Source organism: Xenia sp. Carnegie-2017, unplaced genomic scaffold, assembly GCF_021976095.1.
Source record: "Xenia sp. Carnegie-2017 unplaced genomic scaffold, XeniaSp_v1 HiC_scaffold_13, whole genome shotgun sequence".
In the NCBI taxonomy this organism is placed as follows: Eukaryota; Metazoa; Cnidaria; class Anthozoa; order Malacalcyonacea; family Xeniidae; genus Xenia; species Xenia sp. Carnegie-2017.
The window spans coordinates 2,073,881-2,089,146 of record NW_025813436.1 but is presented as its reverse complement, the minus strand read 5'-3'; the positions used below and the strand labels follow the sequence as shown (position 1 = coordinate 2,089,146).

The following is a 15,266-nucleotide window of genomic DNA, read 5'->3' as shown; positions in this document are numbered from 1 at the left end:
ATTCAAAAAAGGTCAGTTTTTTTCTCTACAACCAGCAGTAACGAAATATAAAGGATTTTAATGTAGACAACAACTGAACTTATCGCTAATACGATGGAAAGAATTTTTACAGCTCCAAATTCTTTATTAATGTAATGCAAATTTCAGTAAAACGATGTAAGCACAGAGTAGATTATTGCATAATAATCAGCAACACTTCAAGTGATATCACTGATATGCAGAAAAGTATTCTACAAATTGCTTTAGTGTCAAAGATTGCTTATATTTTGCTAATATTTCAAAGTTTAAGGAAAGATAGACAGAGCTTCTACACAAGCTGTTGAATTTCAGCCAAAAAAATTTTTCCTGTTTTGATTTAGTTTGTTTTTAATTGTTTAACACTAGTTTACGCTCATTGTACTAGTAAGAAACAGGCCTAGTTTGACACTGAGTTTAAATAGTAAGAAGAAATTTAAATAATATGATGTTAATTATTCAAGTAGTAATTAATTTGAAATGTAAATTCAATAAATGAGGTAATATAATTAGCAAGAGTTTCTCTTGTAGGTCAGAACACTAATCTAACCATGTACTACTCAAGAGCAATTGGAGTTGTGTTTCAAAACTTATCAGAACTATATTCCTCGAATCTTTCGGTTATTTTAACGAGTAATGGAGAATTTTCTGATATCGATATGGTTGGATATTTCCAAGCACTTCCTTATCAGATTGAGCTTGTGAAGCAAACAACCTTAATTGATCTTATTACGGTTTCTGGACAGCAAAATTTAACTTCAAATACGACGACAATACAACATATTGCTTCTGTTCTTGTCCGGTATATAAGTAGCCTGTATGCTGATTTTAGATCTGGAAGATCGGGCAGACGTACTTGTAAGTATACACATGTTAAATTATGCGTTTAAAATACTAGTACGACATAATTTTTTATGAATACTTATATAATTGCATCATTTTTTACCATTCACCAACGCTATTGCTTATAGTATAACTAGTTATATACATTTTTAACAAAAGTTAGCATTAGTTTAATTATACTATTTGTTAATTATTAGTTATAACTTCACAGGAAGTTATCTTATTATGCACAAGCCGATCTAGCGTTTATTTATTACGGTGCCGGTGTTTTTTTGTAACTGCTGTATATTAATGATAATGATAGTTAAAATTGGGATTTTATTTAATGAAAAAAAAATTAACTGTCGTGAACGGAGAAAGGAAGAAACAAGTTGAAATCATAAAACAGTACAGCAAGCTTTCAAAACATTAATGACATCTTTAAATGATCCGCATTTGTTGTGATGGGGCAAACCTAATGTTTACTCCTTGCTTAAATCAGAATATAAACACTGCTAAGATTGTCGAAACGTTAGTTAGCATCAACACCAACAATCCTTCTCAGGACTCTACCATCTTGAATGATCTGTTCCTACTAACATATAACGACGTTTCCTGGTTTAAACCATTAACTTTATACACACCTTGCTCATATTAACTTCTTAATTAAAAACAGAATTAATTGACTTGTAAAGAGTCTCCTCTAACGCTTTTATTGTTTGTTTTTCAGTTGCACCAGATTCAAATAGTATGATTGGGGAAAATGGTAAGAATTTCACTTTGGAATTTTTTTTAGATTTGTGTTTTTAATAAATAATAGCCTAAAGTTTCTTTTGTAAAAATAAAGATAGAATGATGTTCGCATGAACATTAATAAAAAGTGTTCCTTTTTTATGCAAACGTCTTTGTTCATTAGGAGCAATAGAAAAATCTGTAAATGCGCATTTATTCGTGTCAAAATATAAATCTAAGAATCCTTTGATAAAATTTGGAAAGTATGGTAATCAAAAATCGTATTTTTTCAACTTGGAGCCCATTTATTAATTATCCATGTTTGAACATATTTTTTGCTTTGTTTATAAACTGTTTTTCTTGTAATAATTATAATGACGGATTTTGAAACATATAATTCATTAAATTGATGTATTCTAAAAGAGGAGTATGAAAAAAAAACTTTTCATTTGAATAGGTAGTTGCTCCTTTGAAACTGGCATTGACAATTCCAGATGCACATGGAAGAATGTTATATATCCACTTGACAACTTTGATTGGACAATCCATTCAGGCTCAACATCAAGTCTGAGCACTGGACCTAGCTCAGACAGAAGAGGATCGATTACTGGTAAGTCTTTAATTAAAATACATGTTTTAAAACTATCCTTAAATAAAACATTGAAGTTAAATAAAAGAGTCTAAAATGACGAAAGCAACTAAATTTTTGTGAATTATATAGAAATCTTAGTTGTAATTGCATGTAAAAGGCTATTTCACTTTACATAGCTTTCCAAAATCTTATTCGATTTTCATAGATATTTTAAAAAGAGTATTATTAATGTTATCATTGACAAAATTGAGTGCAGCCGGGGAAGTATTTTAGCCTAAATTAGCGATATTACTTTAAAGTGGGAAATTACGACATTAAATAGAGTACATACAAAGAAGCAAGCATTAAGTAATTATTCCTATTATTTTCCCCAACACAGTTACATCTACATACACTTTTTCATAAGTTAAGAATGATCATGGAACCACGATTAAGCAACCGTACACTATGCCTATAGTTTCCTAACAAACGCCGCTGTTCATTTCAGATTGTTTTAAAAGATTCTATTTTTTTCTAAATATATTAAAACAAGTAATTTAGGCAAGTTGAGCTACACTCCAATAAATAAGATTAGATTTTAAGGTCTACTGTGCTTTAAGACAAAAATATTTCCTTTTTAGACAAACAGAGATTCTATATAATCACATAACCATGAATGATGCGTTTAAGGCGAAAGACATCTATTAACAAACGCAACAATTAAAGCAATGCAAATCTTTCTTGATGTATTATAGATATGCACAGAGGATATATCACAGATATGCTCAGAAATAATTTATCTACTGAAACATATATACCTAGAAGTAATGATAGCAAAGTTTTTGGTTTTTAAACCAAATACTTGAATTTATAGAAATATCTCTCTCGTACTCAGGATATTTCACATGGAATAGTCTTCCAACAATATTGTAACATCGCCTTAATTAAAGGAAAATTTAATTATTTTTTTTATATAATACAGTGGAACCCATGTCTTTCCATTGACTGTTTCCAGAAGTACGAAAACAATTGGTGAAATGGTCACTTCTGTACTATCGTACATACTTTTTACGTCTCTAATAGAAATCCAGCTGATTTTGTCATTGGCATTTTACAAAAAGTCTTTGCATCTCTTAATACTTAAATTTAACAAAAAAAAATTAAGCAATATTTGCCTAAGATCAATATATATTGAGAAAATCACCACTATGGTCATATGTCAATTTTGCATAAATCAACAAATATTCTTGGCAGCGATTAAATTTTTTATTTTCAAAGAAAGAATCATATGAAGCAAAAAAGAAAACTTAATTCACTCTAATCATGCATTATTTAAAAGTGATTAACATCGTTTTGTTGACCTACACTGGACTTTATTTTACCTAGCTTCCTCCAAAACACGTTTTAAACCATATTTTGTCATTTTTAACATTAGAGCTATGTCGACACTGCCATTTCAGGTCGGTCTCGATTAGGGACTTTCTTCCAAAATTAGGGACTTTGCCCATATGCTATGTTGTTTGTAATGGCTATTTTACCTAAAAACAACTGAGATCAATTCCAGTAAAGGAAATGGATACAAACCTTTATGCAAGTGTATGACTAAAACATATTTGAAACAAATTGTAGTTTCAAAAAACGAGAGTGTTGTTAAAAAAAACAAAAAAAAATTTCTTGAATTGCTTAAAAATGTCTTTTAGGAAAATACATTTACATTGAAACATCAAGTCCCCGTGTGCTGGGTGATAAAGCATGGTTGGTTAGCAACTACTTTAATACAACAACCAAATGTTTTACATTTTGGTATCATATGTATGGATCAACAATTGGTTCTCTTAATATATACCAACAATATATGGGAGGTAGATTAAAGCTGTTGTGGACATTAAGTGGCAATAGAGGAAATCAATGGAACAGAGCTCAAGTTACAACAAACTTTACAGAAGCAAAAACGAGGGTGAGTATAAACATCAATGTTCTCAAACTCTGCATATCAGAGTACAAAAATGCTTTGTTTCAACATTGAAAGCTTATTTAGATTTTTAAAAGGTGTCGGCGGGAAATGAGAATATAAAAAGTTCCAAGAAAAATTTTCAATTGTATGTTCACACCTCATAAATAATTTTATCTTGTTTCTTAACTCTTCAACCAATTAAATGTTTGGCTGTAGACTTTCCCCAGAAAATCATTTTTCTTTCCCTTTCAAAAGTTTTTTATCTTGTAAAATATTTTAAATTTTGGATGCTGTTGTATAATTATAAAGAAGGATTGATGTCTTAAAACTTATATCCGTGTTACAAATGTTACAAACTTAAATCCCTGTAAGCCACGTGTCTCCAGACAAAAATTTCGCTTGTTCTCAATCATAACATTACAAATCGACTTTTTGGCTACCCTTTGTGGTTTCAAAAACATCCTTCTTACTTTTGTTCATATAATTTGCTACTAACTTTCTATTAAAAGATCAAACAATCTATATTAGCAACTAAACTTGATGTTGCATGTTTTCATTCACCTATGACTCCAAGACTCAGGGCACTTATTTATTATAACTGCTCATTTGGCAATCAAAAGTGAAAAAGCGCGTATGTCTAACGTTAAATTACTAAAGTGCATAATCGTTTTTGAGTAAACTTTGCATACTACCTTGTAAAAGTTTGAATATGTAATAAAGTAAACAATGTCTATATGAATCACCGAACAGCATATTTTCTTGCTAAAAACTTGCTAAAACCTTGCTTAAAAGCTCTTTTTATGTAGATCATCGTTGAAGGTGTTTGTGGCTCCAGCTTTACGGGTGATATTGCTCTAGATGATTTTGTTTTTCTTAATGGTTCATGTGATATCCATCCCACCTATGCTGAACCACGTTTTATCAGTAAGTTATTTAATATAAGGACGAGTTTTGATCGCTTTTTTACGAAATTACTTAATTTTTAACAGGTATTTCATGTATTTTCTATGCAGAATAAAGAACTGCAATGGTTATGTTTTGATGTATAAATAAAATTTTTAATAAATTTTAATCGTTGTTAACCAGTCAAATTATTCCTAAACAACAAATAAAAAAAAGCACAAATCTCAATAAAAGAACGGTTTTAGGAAAAAAAGCTTTGACGTTTACGTAAAAGATTGTTTTTTAAAGAGCTAAAAGATTCAATGAACTTAGTTTTGTCTTTTTTTCGTTGTAGCAATTGCTACGAACATTGTAACCATGTAACATTCTTGCACACAGGTCTTATCAATTCCCTATAGTTATCCAATTTGTTAACTTTCGAATCAAAAAACTGATTTTTATTCGTATTAGATAGTCGTATAGAGACAATCGTATTAGATAGTCGTATAGAGATGCCGCATGTCCCTTTTACTTTCAAACGATTCTCCAAAAAATTTCAATCTTTTAGATACTACATCAACCATTTCCCCAACTCCGACAACCTCGTACGGTAAGTATATATAAAAATTAAAGAAAGGGCTAATTTGTTACTCTTTTCAACTCGTGTTTCAAATGGAGGACATACGTCTTTTATTTTATTTCTTACCCATATTTACCCTAATGCAATGTTCGATTATGGTACGAGTTTCTTATTTGTCAATCTTTTTTTATAATTGTTAGTCCATAGACTTTTGCTTGTTAAAAACAAAAGAGTTGTCTTAACTTTGTTATACTAAGTGTATACCAGTTTTATTTAAAGTACATGCAGAACTTGCAATATAATGACAATTGTGAAACAACATAGATGTTCTGTTTGTTCTACAGCCACACCTACCTCAACAACCACGATTGGTGCAAATGGTAAGGGTTGTACATTTAAATTTAATTATATTATACTGTTAATTAATGTGTAAAAATAATTTAAGTGTGTGTATGTTACTTAAAGTTCTGGTCAGTTTTTAGAAAATTCAATTTAGTTATTATTTTAAAAAACAAACCCTCTGAAATCTATTTCTCTTTAAGTGCCGGGAATCAACATCTGTTCTGCTGCATCAATCAGTTTAACCTCTGCGACTATTGTGTCTCCAAACTATCCCAATGGCTCAGGAAATAGGACCTGTACTTTGACAATAAGGCAGCCCCTTAACATTGCAGTGAGGTTCAATATCTCAATTATTAACTTGGAACGTATACAAAATGGTAAGTGAATTCTACTACACCTCAAGGATGTTGTATCGAGTAAGGGTTTACTTTGACTGAACAGTTCAAGTAACTTTCTCAGCGAAAAGTTTTAACTAGGATATTAGATTTAGCTGTGATTTTTAAAATATCATTGAAAACAGTTTTTGAAATTTGCCAAATCGTTTCATTTTTATGCCTATTTCAATTTGGCAAAAAAGCTTCTTATAATGGACATCGTCTATTATTCTAAAATTCCGAAACTATTTACTATTGGATTCTGCAATAAAAGAGATATGTACCAACTACTAAGATGACGATAGAAATTGTGTTAACTTGGACTTACTGTCCTGGCGGACAAGTCCATTGAAAGGAATATTTTAACAACCATCACAATAAGATAATTTGACTAAATTTAAAACTGTTTCCACAAATACGTTAAACAATTCACTTACTTATGATATCTTATATAAATTATTTCACAAATCCAAAGATATACAGAGAGCTACATTTTATGTGAGAGCTACATTTTATTAAATTTCCAGAGAAGGATCACTTGTGTTTAGGATTTTAAAAGAAGTACATATTTTTTTATAAAATTTGTATTTTAATTAATGTTTTAATTTGCGCTTTATAAAGGCATAATGAATTAATTTAACAGGCAGAAGAGTTATATGTTTGGATTCCCTCACAATATCTGGTGGAACATCTAAACAATTCTGTGGCAACGAAACCTCTTTAACATTTACACCATATACCAATGTTGTATTATTGACATTCAGATCAAATGGAACGGCACCTATGGAAGGATTTAATCTTACATTTACAACTTTCTATCGTAAGTATGTAACGGTGCTTTATGTACCAATACACACCATACAAAAACAAAAATAATGATACAAAATATTTGCATAAACGTATGTAGAGTTTTACCATAAAGTTGTTAAAAGGCAAATAAGAATACATAATTAGTTAATGTAATTAAAATGTGTTACAGCACCCAATAAATTCACAATGACAATACACATTTCCTGTACACACAATACAATGACGTAAGAACCAGATAACAAAGACGGCTAACCTGACGTTTACTCCTCATTTGACTCTGAAGATGATTATCACTAATGTTGTCGAAACGTCAGTCAACAACAACAAAAACAGTCCTTCTCAGTACTATACCAACCAGGACGATCGACATTTACAAACATGTAATGAATTATTTGGGAAGGTAAATACTTCACTTATTACAATTTCTTTTTCATGTATTTACTGTTTACCTTTGTCTAAATCAATCAAATATAAATCTTCGACAGGACTTTCCATAAATAAATATATGAGCATAAGCGCTTAAAAACAACCAACGTCAGTTTCGTATAACAAAATTGATTTTACCTTTGACAAAATTGACACCAACTGTATCAAATATCTTATGTGGGTTGGTTTTGTTATTACCTGCAACTACAAAGAAAAATTGATTATCTGGATAATTAAATAAAAACTAAAGAACTGTGTTCCAATTTTTAAACAATCGAAAACCTTATCGGAAAGTCTTTCCATCACTTTTTGTTGCGAAGAATGTGCCATAGTAGTATTTGCAAAATTTGGTCAATAAATTGTGAAAGAACAATGTCCTTCGTATTTCATATACGAAAAAAGATTTAATAAAATGAACTGTTTTGGAAAATTGCTTCTTGCCCACTTCGCTATATATTTACATGCACCACCTTTTCATTAATATAAAACCATTATTTGTATTAAATTATTTAGGAACGGATTTACCTTCTGCAACAAATGTTTGCTCGAATAAAATGATATACACTTCAGCTGGTCGAATTTACTCACCTGGATTTCCTAATGCCTACAGTAACAATCTAAGATGTAGTGTCACAATTGTTGTTCCTTTTGAAAAAGCACTGGAAATCGTCATCAATTATTATGATATTGAATGTAAGTTAAATTTCTATGCATTATCTCCATTTAAAATTCTGTTTACCAAATAATTCAAAAAATTTCATCGATAGCTATATATAGGTTTTTGTTTGTGCTACCTTAAAATGTTAGAATCCTGAAAACTTTTTACACAATAAGTTTTAAACTTTGGTTTACAATACATTGCAAAAACAATGCTGTAGATGAGACGAAAATTTCGTCACTTTGTAAACGTTTTTCTAACATAATTGTTGATTCTTTTATATGAATAATAAAACAACAAATCATGTTTTTTATTTCAAGTTTAACACAGTGCCCACACAACGGTTGAGGTTTGTTGCAGTTTGGGGGAAATTTCTTTATCCTCCTGTCTACAATTGTAAACTATTATCCTTAAATCAGGAAACGGTGTACAAAAACAGAAAGAAATTTTTCAGTTACCTTTTAAGTACGGCGTAATTGACTTTCCGCTGCTTCGTTGATGGACAAATATGTCCTGATCGATTAAAAAGGTTTAAAAATAAAGACTCCACTTCCGTATTTTAACTTTGATCATTATCATTAATGATCTTTTATTTAGAACAGATAGATCAATATACGCAGATAGAGACAAAAACAACTCTCGTAACTTCAAAAAGTATAAAAAAATATGCGTATAAAAGATGTAAATAAATAAAAATCAAAACAAACAAAAAACACTCATCAGTTATATTTTTGCTTCTTTTTTAAATTTAAACACTTCAATGCATTTAATTAGTACATTCCACATGTGTATGGGATAAATTGTCATTGTCAAATGGTGCCACATCAAACGACATTTGCGGTCTCTCGCGAATCAACGGTCGGCCACAGAAGTTTAAAGATGGGAATGTTGTCATAAGTTTTACAACTGACTCCAGTGTTACTCGTACTGGATTTTTGCTGACTTTTCGTATTATTCCTTTAATACGTAAGTGGATAACTTGTGTTATTTATTCATAATATTGAATTTGTAAGAACAATTCACCATGTAGTGCATTATACTCGTGCCAAATAATGCCTCCATTTCGTTCGACAATTTGTCACAATTCAATGCTTTTTTTTAGGATCGTCTATTAACTGCATTTTTGATGATGGTTTTTGCAACCAGACAAAGACAGATAATTGGGTAAGAACTAATGGAGCATCAGGAATTAATCGTCCCACCTTCGATCATACAACTGGCACTGCAACAGGTATGTAGAGTTAAGTTGCATCCGGAGTTTAAATATTTTGTTGTCACTTTGCGAAAAAAAATTATAGAGACCACAAAAAAACATGACATGTAAAATAGTCCTGGAACTGTTAAGAAAAAAATTCATTTCTACCATAGCCCAGAATAGACTCTTTTTTTATTGCGAACTTTTTCATTGCATTCGTTTAATTTTATACGTTTACATATAAATTTGCAATAAAGCCTAGTTTATATTAATTGAAAGTTGTAATGTTTAGTCATACATGGCATTGTGTCAGTTTTTTATAAGCTGTAAGTGAAATAAAAAGTAAGGTTCTGCCAATTGATTTGCAAAAAAGTCGTAAATATTGGAAGGAATGAAAGTTTTTCTATTTAAATACGATTTCCCGTAACAAGGATTTTGCAATTATGGACAAATGTAAGCATGAAATCTGACAAGTGCCAATTTTATAATGTAGAATGACCAAGGACTTGTATCACGCTTCATCTAAAAACTCTTGTAATAAAATCTTGAAATAGCGGTGATAGTTATTTTGTGGAAAGTATAAAGATTTTAACTTTCTTTTATAATTGTGCTCTGAGAACTTAAATTCTATCGCATTCTAATATATACAATGCTAATGTTAGTTTGTTAATACGCTCTTGGTAGGATGTTTAGGTTCACTCATTAAAGTCATGTATTTTATAATCTAAACTATGACACATACTATAATGTTATTGCACGTAAGCACTGCAGAGCATAAGAGAATGAAGGCCTCATTCCACCCCCCCCCCCAAAAAAAAAAATTCTTTTGTTTGATATGTTATTGCAAATTTGTAAGCTATAACCAACACTGCTAGATTTTTATGAAGAAATAATAACAATAAAAGAAACTTCAGTACACTTATTGAGCAGGATCTATTTATATAATTTTAAAACTAAAATTAATGACTAACTCTATCATTCTGATTAGAATACCTTAACAACTTTTATATTAAGGTAATTATAAATAACCTTTTTTTAACAAAAACTTTATCAATAGCGGATCATCCAGTAGGCTAATTACTTAAGCGTAAAAGCACATGATTTTATGAGGTCAGTTCTTTCTTGACGTACAATTAGCCACTGGCCGGAGGCCAGGCGACTATCGGTTTTGACAAGCATTTTTGTTCGATGTCGGATCTTTGCTGCTGTTCACAAATTAAACACTTCATATAAACTGAACAAAGAATCCATAACATTGGCGATGAGAAAGAGATGTAAAATGGATAATTTGTTTAACTTGTACAAAGAAAAAGGAAAGCATGCCCCAAAAGCTAAACGTTATTATATCTACAATACCTGCACAAAATGCATGTCAAATTAAAGGCAATAAAGACATAGAGATCGATATTAATTACGCTGCGTGAAATTGTTTTGCCCCTAATTGTTCTACGGATATCAAAATAGTTAGCCACAAGTGCCCTTTGTGGGGCTTTCCGGCTACCTGTACAGCTTGCATTTTCATTATGAAAATCTTTTTCTTTTTAAATCTGTATTTTAATTTGTCTAAATCTGACGTTATGTCCAAATGTTAATACGTATATGATACATTGATTTTTTTCCAAGCTACGGCCCGGCAAATAACGTTAAAAAAAAGCGTCTTTTCAGTGATAAGTTTTTGCCACTCCGCTGACTACATACATGTGATTTATTTAGAACATTTATGCTGCTAAAATATTAATAGTAGGAGAAACGACTAAGTATTAAGAAAATGCAATCTCAGTATTGATTACTATATACTGATTAAATATGCTATACTCATGCATGTCATTGATTTTCAAAATTTTGTTTGAACTTTAAAATGAACTTTTCTCCATTGTTTAAACTACGAGTAGCAAACACAAGTTGCAAACGTCGTCAAGAGACGGAACATGGTCGAGAAATATAAGTATGACTTAAAGGCACAAAACTTTTTCATAGCGTACAGAACCCGTAACTTGTTATTCGGCATTAAAATGTAATTTCGAACTATGGGTGTTTATATTTTGTATTAATTCAAAGAGCAGTTGTTAAAATTGTTTGTACTTTACGAATTTTCGGATGAAAGTAATAAAAATTTTTAACTTGGTGACCCAAGTCTCCAATCTAGGAAGCCCTTTTTTTGGTCCCCTCAATCTAACATTAGACAGCTCTAGCAAACATGACGCGACGTCGATGATAACGAGAAAATTGAGTGTCGTAGCGTGCTTGTATTTCCGGTTAAGTTTAGAACGGCGTTTATGTTGATTTGAGGACGTAAAAATAGGTGATTTGACGTTCTTCCCATGGTTTTATTGAATCACGTACATACTAAAAATTTTGCAAGTTGCAAGAGAAATTGCTCTCACACACAGTTAAACATAGCTTTATATTGGGTTTTAGCTTTTAAAGGATTCATGTTTCCTAATGAGAAATTCATACCTGTTTATTCCCATTTATTTAAATTGCCTTTTTTATTAACCTTAAATCGCCTGTTTTATACGTGCTCTAAGTTTTGTTGTGGGAATTTTGGTATCATTAGGTAACTGATAATTTTGACATTCTTCAACGTTGTTTCACTTTTATTGTTAATTATTTAATTTCTCTACTTTTAAGGTTACTATATTTTGCTACAAACAAACTATAACGAAAGAATTCAGTCTGGAAGTATCACTTTCAATTTGACTGCAAATGTAAGAAAGTCATGCTTAAGTTTTTGGTATCAAAGCTCTGGCAATACGAGTGCTCCAAATACTATTGGCGTTTATTTGATCTCAAATGAAAGAGTCATGCTCATGTGGAATGATACGCTAAAGCATGATTTATTTTGGAACAAAGCTCAGTCAATTGTTAATCTTACTCATGGAAATTATACAGTAAGTAGTGCAATAGAAAATTGATCAAATGCATAAGTCAAAAAAAATTCAAATTTCTTACGTACTGATAAAAGTTTCCATTACCAAATTATTTGTTAGATCCTTAATCTTTAAAAGTTAACATACTGTAATCATTTAAATACGTAATGATCCCTTTAGATCATTATAGCTAATGCACATAAATCATTGTTAGCAGATGGCAAAAAATAGCTTTGCCAAAATAGAAAAAAAACTATACAAGCTATAAGTTTGTAAATATCTAATAATATTTACAAAAAAAGTTTTCAGTTTCATAGCTATAAACAAAAAACAAAAATGACTGATACTGCTTGTCATCAGGTGCCACAAAAGTGTTACTTGTTTGATTCCTATTTACTGTTTGTAATTCGAAAAATTTTTCGTGCGATTAGATAGACGGATATTCAAATAGCTATATTTTTTGTTATACACTTGCATATTTCTTTTTCGGTAAAAAGAGTTTTAAAACGAAAGATTTCCATAATTTCGTAGAAGCATTATTGCTAATATGCATTTAATATAGACGACGAGTTTCATGAGAATAGACATGTTTCTACATCTCATGATGCCATCTTCAGTATAAATGAACAATTACATAAATACTACAAAGTTTATATAAAAGTATTATGATTTAGTGAAATAAATATATAAATATAGATAAATCATAACAATAATAAGGAAATTTAGATAAGTTAATGGGTAGCGTGTTACAAACAAATATTGTGTTGAATCTAAAAACTTGAACATTGAGGTCAGGGTCAGTTTTGGTATTGTGCAGTGCTTCTTTGATTTTAAGAGAGAATGTGGTGTCTGCAGCGTAAATGTTTTTAAAGCAAGAGGGTGAATAGTTGGTTTTACATGAGAGAGATTTAAGAAAGTGTCGGTAGATATGAGAGTTTTTTCTATTGTGGTATGTTCCTTGATTCTGGTGAATAAATGGCCCAACGTTTCGCCAATATATTGGGAATCACATTCCGTGCAAATGAATTCATATACCACCAAATGTTTAATGGAATCAGGGATTGGGTCTTTGAATGAGAAAAGGTTTTTGATTTTGAATGATGTGAAAACTACTCGAATGTAACTATCTGTACAGAAGCATTTCATAATGTTGGTAAGTGTGCGCTGTGTATGTCGTGGGTAATTTACCATATATGGTAGCTTAAATTATAGAGTTATTATTTTGGAATTTTTGTTTATGTCTCGTTGAAAGCCAATGTTTGTATTGTTAAGTTTGCATGCTCTGTCGATAAGTATGCGTATGAGTGCGGTTTTGTATGAAAGTGACGTGAAATCAAAATAGTTCGTCAGAAGTCCTGTGTATGTTGGTTTGTTATATGTAAACGTAGTACAGTTGTCATGGGCTTTTGTTAGTAAAATGTCAAGAAGTGGCAGTTGATCTTGTTGTTAAATTTCCAACGAAAATTGGAAATGTTTGCGTGCTGTATTTTAATGTAATTATAATACTTTATGTCCTCGTCAGAAAATTTTCAATCAAATAAAAATGCGTATGTGCTGTTGTTACTAAAACAGTTGTGTGAGGTCTGTCTTGTGTATATTTAACCTGGAGTTGTGAGTGAATATTGCGTCAGTTGCTAGGTTGATATTCTTCACCTCGTAGGAGATGAAGAATTTTTAAAAAGAAGTTTGATTAGTTGAAAGATGAGAGGTCGTCGAAGAAACTAAAAGAATCTTTTTTGTGGACTGGTCCTCTGGTATAAATGGTGTTAGTAGAGAACTATAATACTTAGCTAGATTATAATTGTATGCATTAATTGATGAAACTATGGGTCGTTATAAAGGTAATTTTTCTGGTTCTCATTTTTTGTGTTGCTTTTTCTAAACATTCAAAGTCCCAATCCCTGATTCACTTAAATCCATGGTGGTATATGAATTCAATTGCGCGGGATGTAATTCCCGATACACCGGCGAAACTTTGAGCCATTTATCCACCAGAATCAGGAAACATACCACAACAGACAAAAACTTTCATATTTACCGGCACCTTCTTAAATATCATTCATGTAAAACCAACTATTCACCCTCTTGCTTCAAAATAATTGACACTGCAGACACCTCGTTCTCCCTTAAGTTAAAAGAAGCACTCCATACTAACAATTAAAACTAATTAACCCTAACCTCGATGTTCCCGTTTTTTGATTTAACACAATATTTGGTTTGTAACATGCTTCCAATAATTTATGTCATTTCCTTATCATTGTTAAAATTTATCCATATTTATACATTTATGTCACTGTACATATCACTTTTATATAAACCTTGTATTATTTAGGTAATTATTCATTTATACTGAAGATGGCATCATGCGATGTCGAAACACGTTTATTCTTAAAAAACTCGTCGTCTTTATGCGCATTTTAGGGTGTTTTAATAAAAATTTTCCTTGTTTTATAGATAGTCTTAAAAGTACTCGTCGAGTCATACCCAGGTTATGTTGCCTTAGATGATATTTCAGTTGTTCTTGGAGAATGTGTCAAACAAGGTAGTTTTTTTGAAGGTTTTTTGATTGTCTTAAGTTACTGTTTCCGTTGTGACTAAGTTCTTAAAAAATGTACAGTAAAGACAGTTCTCTTGTCATTTCTGAACCGATAAGGCAATTTTATTTATAAGATTCCCGCCAACATTTGAAAATCACTACTTTTCAAATAAATCCCATTTTAAAATAACACTTATAACCAAAACATTTAAGTGAACAAACTCGACTTGTGACAGACTTTGTAGCATCAACACAATTAATAAACTATATAAGATGCGAGAGGTGATAAAGTACATGAGAAAGTATAACCACTTATTGACAAGTGCAATTCGCAAACTATTCTAGAAAACAGTTGCTGCTTACAGAACTTGTAACACTAACTCTTAGCTATGTCCAGTGGCAAAGCTTGCCCGATCTTCTAAACCTAAAATTCAGATTTTCTCAAAATTATTATTCATAGCTTTAGAGAAAACTATTCCATTAACTGTTTTTCTTTAAA

General features: G+C 30.8%; 1 protein-coding gene across 1 annotated transcript in view; it reads left to right on the top strand.

Annotated features, from left to right (window-relative positions):
• Window positions 1-15,266, top strand: part of LOC124448197 (MAM and LDL-receptor class A domain-containing protein 2-like) — a 43,492-nt gene that overhangs the window by 15,644 nt on the left and 12,582 nt on the right. Inside the window, exons 14-27 of the mRNA XM_046999210.1 lie at window positions 547-873; window positions 1,568-1,603; window positions 2,027-2,179; window positions 3,841-4,097; window positions 4,901-5,018; window positions 5,545-5,586; window positions 5,901-5,936; window positions 6,099-6,275; window positions 6,916-7,092; window positions 8,022-8,201; window positions 8,941-9,132; window positions 9,269-9,397; window positions 11,993-12,252; window positions 14,686-14,773. Coding sequence (XP_046855166.1) covers window positions 547-873; window positions 1,568-1,603; window positions 2,027-2,179; window positions 3,841-4,097; window positions 4,901-5,018; window positions 5,545-5,586; window positions 5,901-5,936; window positions 6,099-6,275; window positions 6,916-7,092; window positions 8,022-8,201; window positions 8,941-9,132; window positions 9,269-9,397; window positions 11,993-12,252; window positions 14,686-14,773 — 2,172 coding nt within the window. The remainder of the gene's footprint in view (window positions 1-546; window positions 874-1,567; window positions 1,604-2,026; window positions 2,180-3,840; window positions 4,098-4,900; window positions 5,019-5,544; window positions 5,587-5,900; window positions 5,937-6,098; window positions 6,276-6,915; window positions 7,093-8,021; window positions 8,202-8,940; window positions 9,133-9,268; window positions 9,398-11,992; window positions 12,253-14,685; window positions 14,774-15,266) is intronic.